Source organism: Phaethon lepturus, unplaced genomic scaffold (genome assembly GCF_000687285.1).
Source record: "Phaethon lepturus isolate BGI_N335 unplaced genomic scaffold, ASM68728v1 scaffold27874, whole genome shotgun sequence".
NCBI lineage: Eukaryota > Metazoa > Chordata > Aves > Phaethontiformes > Phaethontidae > Phaethon > Phaethon lepturus.
The window spans coordinates 14,871-20,184 of NW_010535936.1; the positions used below are offsets into that span (position 1 = coordinate 14,871).

The 5,314-nt window shown below is 35.4% G+C and overlaps 1 protein-coding gene across 1 annotated transcript in view; it reads left to right on the forward strand.

The window, feature by feature from the left end:
- Window positions 1-3,116, forward strand: part of LOC104619962 (programmed cell death 6-interacting protein-like) — a gene marked incomplete at both ends in the record, with an annotated part of 11,720 nt that extends 8,604 nt beyond the window's left edge. The window contains 2 exons of the mRNA XM_010286022.1: window positions 397-497; window positions 3,000-3,116. Of these exons, the coding sequence (XP_010284324.1) occupies window positions 397-497; window positions 3,000-3,116 (218 nt within the window). The remainder of the gene's footprint in view (window positions 1-396; window positions 498-2,999) is intronic.
- Window positions 3,117-5,314: the final 2,198 nt, after the last annotated feature.

The following is a 5,314-nucleotide window of genomic DNA, read 5'->3' on the forward strand; positions in this document are numbered from 1 at the left end:
CTAAATTTCAGCTAAATGCTTTGATTGTGGCTGCATAAATGCTTGGGAAGGGCTGAGAACAAGCTGCCAGAGTTGAGTAAGGACTGCAGCTTTTGTTGGCAGCTTGCCATTGGTCTGAGGTAAAGCATCACTCTTAATCCTGCATAAATGCCAGCAGCTGCCAAAAGATTTCTTGTACAACAGACTGAACCTTTAGCATCGTGATTAAAGTAGAAAATCTGGAAGCTGCTGCTGGATGTTGAGAGAAGAGTGGGATCCCACCTTTGTGCTGTAATGTAAAGCTATACTCTTAAATGCAGTTGTTGCTGTTTGAAGATGAAGTAATGTACCTGTTCACTTTTAAAAACTGATGATAATCATATTTGTTTTTTGTTGTTTTTCTCCCCTTCCTCCCAGATAAAATGAAAGATGGTATCATAGCTAAACTAGCTAACCAAGCTGCAGATTACTATGGTGATGCTTACAAACAGTGTCAATATAAAGATACTTTGCCCAAGGTTAGTAACTCTCATGGAAATAATCTGGGATCTGCTCTTACTGTGAATAACTCTTATTGTTTACAATGTACTGGATAAAATAAACTTAAAATGTATCAAGAATAGCTGACATATTGCTACATCTAAGGGAAATGAACCTGTAATTTGGAAAAACAGTGAAGAATCTAGGAGGCAAAAGATAAGATTTTACTTATTTAAAAAAAAAACCACTACTACATGAAGTGTGTTTACTTGCAAGGCATATCATTTAAGTGTACTTGAAATGTTCATGGTAGCATTTAGTGATGCCTTCTTCGTACTTAATGCCTTACTAAATCTGTTTCTCAAACTAACACTTTCTAATGGGGCTTAATGGGCTTCTAGTCTCAATGTTTTCATGTGAAATTTGCTCTCGTATTGACAGCATGAATACAGTGGTACTGTTCACTTACTTACCTGTTAATGAAGAACATGACTGGAAGTCAGTGTATGTCCTCTGTCCTTGTGCCTGCCTTCTCTTCTTCCTCCACCCCACAACAATCTTGATACTTGTAAATTATCTCAGTTTAGTCTTGGCTGTTTATTTGAATGCTGTTGGTTTTGGAAGATGGAGAAGGATCTTTTTTCATTCTCTCTGAATGTAAACTGTGTTTCAGGTACTTAAAAAATAAGCAGGTTTTGAATGTATTAAGTATATCAATTCTGTTCAAATCATAAAATAGTAGAAAATCTTTTGTGCAGTGTTATAAATGTAAAAGTTGGATAAGACTTACTGTTGATGTTGTTGGACTCTTGAAATTTATATCTAGCTAAGTAGGAGATTGTCTTCCGTAGTGCTACTTTTGCGAATGTCCTTGGGAAGCATCCCTTGTTGCTAATTTGCATTTATTTTTCATTCATTAGTAGCTTCAAAACTCTAAAATACTATTAAAGCCTGCAGTGGTCTTTCTTATGACAAATAAAATGTGAAATACACTAGATTTACTAAAAATACTCTAGAAAATGTGCTAAAAATGTTTTTACGAGTGATATATGGAAGTGGTTGATGTTTAATCCTCTAATTTGATACGCAGTCTTAGTCAAATAATTGCCAAAGTATTTGCTGTAAAGGTACTTTTATTCCCTTGGGTGGGGGGAGAAATCAGGTCATGTTTTTTCCCTCCTCTGGTTTCTAATACAGAATATAATCTTGATGATGATAGCAATTGTATGGGTAAGGGCTACTGCACTAAAGTAAGCATTTTTAACTTTAAGCAATTAATTACACAAATGCCTTTGTAGGCCAGTCAGTGGCTTATATATGTATTTTTGGAAGAAAAAAAAAATTTTTAAAGTTAAATTGATACCTTGCTTGGCTATGTAGGTAGGCACATATTTCCTCTCACGCATTCTGTGGCTTTTTACACATTGGGCCCATTTCTCACTTAGCTATTATGTTTATGATGGATTTCTGAGAGGCAATGAGATAGAATAAAGCCATTGCTTTGTCTCTTGTTGCTGTGGACCTTTCTAAAGCATAGATCTGCTCCCTGTTCCAGTTGCACAGTCATCTGTCAATAATATAATAAGAATATATCAAGAATATGTCAAGAATATAATAAGGTTTGCTGGTTCCATGAGTTAACACCAGCTCTGAGAACAGTTACATGTTTAGGAGTGTGAAATAGAGATTGCATTGATGTGTCAGACTCCAGTTGCAAGGCCTCTCAGACAGTTTTTTCTTCCAAATTTACTGTCTTTTTAAATTTTTTAATCTCTGTGGGGCAGCAAGTTTGCACAAATGTGAAGAAGCAGGTCTTTATAAACTGAGGTCTTTAAATCACCACTCTGGTTTTCCAGTGCTACTTGATTTAAGAAATAGTAAGGCCAAATCCTTGATCAAAGACCATGCCTATACTGTGGGCTGCAGCATAATGTTTTCTTCATGTCTTGGTACTCCTGCAAAGATAAGTGCATTTATATAAAAGTCTAAAAATGACTTTTACATCTTTTAAATTGCTTTCCATGTCAATAGTTATTGGTCCTTTTTATTTGTTCTTTGCTTTCATCATTTGAGAGTTATTTTCGTGATAGGCCTGCTGCTGTGTTAAGTGTAATTACTTTGTTAAAGTAAAAAAAAAAAGGGGGGGGGGGGGCCTGTCTTCTTCCTTCCCTGTCTTTTAAGAATATTTTGTCTTGACTTTGTCTTGGGGGCATTTGAGTGTGTTCTTGCAACTATCCTTTCTAATATATGCATGCATTTCTAATCTTTGAAGTAAATGTAGTGGCTTCATGGCTTGAATTTAAATTGTAGTTCATCTCAAATAATGGACACTAAGAATTTTGCAACACCAGATTCAAAAAAGAAAGACTGGGTTCAATCCATGCAAAGTCATGTGGTCTCTGACATTTACCTCTAATGTTTTAACCATTAATTGGGTGATTCTAATTTCCTTTTCTTCTTCCTTTTTCTTCCTGCATCCCATGTTGTCTGTGGTGGTTAATGTGGTTGGACTTTCCCCTGGTCAGTATTTTTATTTCCAGGAGGTGTTTCCTGTTCTGGCTGCAAAGCACTGCATTATGCAGGCCAATGCAGAATATCATCAATCTATCCTGGCGAAACAGCAGAAGAAATTTGGTGAAGAAATTGGGAGATTGCAGGTGAGTGATTTTTTTTCTTCTCTGAAAAATATGGGAAAACTTTAAGTCCTGAAAAGCTAGCTCAGAGTTCTAAAATTCAAATAACTAAGAATGAAATGTATTCAAAAATTACAGAGTATGTTTATCACATGAATCAAATTATTAGCATCTGCAAAGGTGAGAGGTATATCTGTAGCTTTTATAAAGATGTATTTTAATGGTTTTTTGGGCAGTTTGACACTGCTTGACATATTAAGTCTGTATCTTTAAGTTTGGATAGGCTTCTTGTCTCAGTATAGCTAATATAACAGATTTGTTAATAAATTTTCCTAAGTGATGTTACAAAAAAAACCAAACACCCAAAACATTAAAATTCTGCCTGGTCTATACCAAACTCCTTTCCTGCAATCCTGATTCAAATCAGAATCATTTTTTAAAAATGCACACACAGTTGTATTTTTAGTCTTTATAGTTTTTTGCCTCTATTTCTGGTTTGTAGAGGGACTTGGATATAGATGTTGTAATGCATAAGGTCATCTCATGTTTTAAGTAAGGTAGGGAAAAATGGCTAAAAAGAACTACTACTTTCTTCAAGTCCCCTGGTCTTTGGGGGAGGTGGGGGAAAAAAAAGTGTTGCTTTGACTGACTTTGTAGGACCCATGTGCAGTATCTATTGATACGCAGGAGAGTTGAGAGACTTACATAAGACTGTGATGTTGACATTTTGAAAGTACCATTATGCATTTATTGACCTGGAGCAGGATGGGCCTTGGAACCTTTTTTAGTATGCTTGCCTGACAGTGAAGTGCCTGTATGAACTTCTAGTAGCAAGTTGTTACATTATGACTACCTTACTAGCTGATAGATGAAGGTGGATCTGTTGCTTATTCTTGAGTTTCAAATCTGCCTAGCGGACCTCCTTTTCTAGGACTTGACAGTAATATCAATGTGTCTTTTTTTTTTTTCTTTAATTTTTTTTTTTAGTGCTCATCCTTGAGAGGTCTGGCTATTATCAAATTTGCTATTGTTGTTAAGTTGTATATTAAATTACCTTATGTCCATGATTTTTCTTCATGTTGTGTTACAGGAAGTATCCCTTCATGCTGAGTAGTTAAAGTTTTGGTGGTGGTGTGGCTTTTTTTTGTGAAGTCTGAGGGGAAATACTCCATTACTAATTATTTTAGCACTGATTCATGAACAGCATGTAGTCAGAAGTTAAAATCCTGTGTCGTCTTATTTAATACATTTAGTAAGATGAAAAATCCTTTTTTCCATAACTATTAAAATACTGCTTCTATAATTAATCTAAATTAGAGATTTAGTATCCTTTTTGATGAGTTATTGAAAAATGCAGTTGCTATAAAGTAATATTCTCTTTTTATTTCCCTTTTTGAAGGCTAGAACAAAGATGGATTAAATCAGTGCAGGAAGATTAATATAAATTCTTTCAAATTAAAGATATATATGCACCCCCCTGTTTCTTTCATCATTTTCTGTTTCTGGTAAATGCTAGTTAGACTAGTGTTGTATCCAACCAAAGCTACTCTTCTGTAATTTATGGCACAAAGGAAGGTGGCAAAAGATCTCAGCAAATTTCAAATATACTTCACTTCTAACGTAGCTCAGGTTCCACTTCACAATCCCAAGAAGTCTGAGTTTTTGACTTGTGAGTTTATGTAAGCGTTCACTGACAACATTGCTTCTTAGTGTTTTGTTTTTACACACTCAAAACACAAATGTGATCAGGATTGAACAGATACAATCAAAGGACAATGTTTTGCCTTGCATCTCTCCTGCAATAAATTGGATTTATCCAATTTATCTGGAAAACCAGATACCTCAGGGTTGCATCTAGGCTTACCAGACGGAAATGAAGAGACAGCAAACCTTGTATTTTATTTTAATTTGCAGTAGGATTCCATAATTCCTGTAGCTTCTGAGCTCCAGTTTAGACGGGTGTTGGTGGCAGATGTGAAAAGCAGGACTCTGGCCTCTTCCTTCATGAATGTGAGCAAGGTTTGAGAAACAATTTGGAGTACCTGCAAAAGCAAGCTGTAGGTTTCATGAAACAATATGAAAATGACATGATGGCTATTTTCTTTTGTGAATGGGTATTAGAAGCATTATTGCCTCTAACTCATGTTCACTTCTTTCGGATTTTGGGGAATCATAATTTCAACTATTGTGAGATAGTAACTTAGTTACTGTTTGGTGGTTCC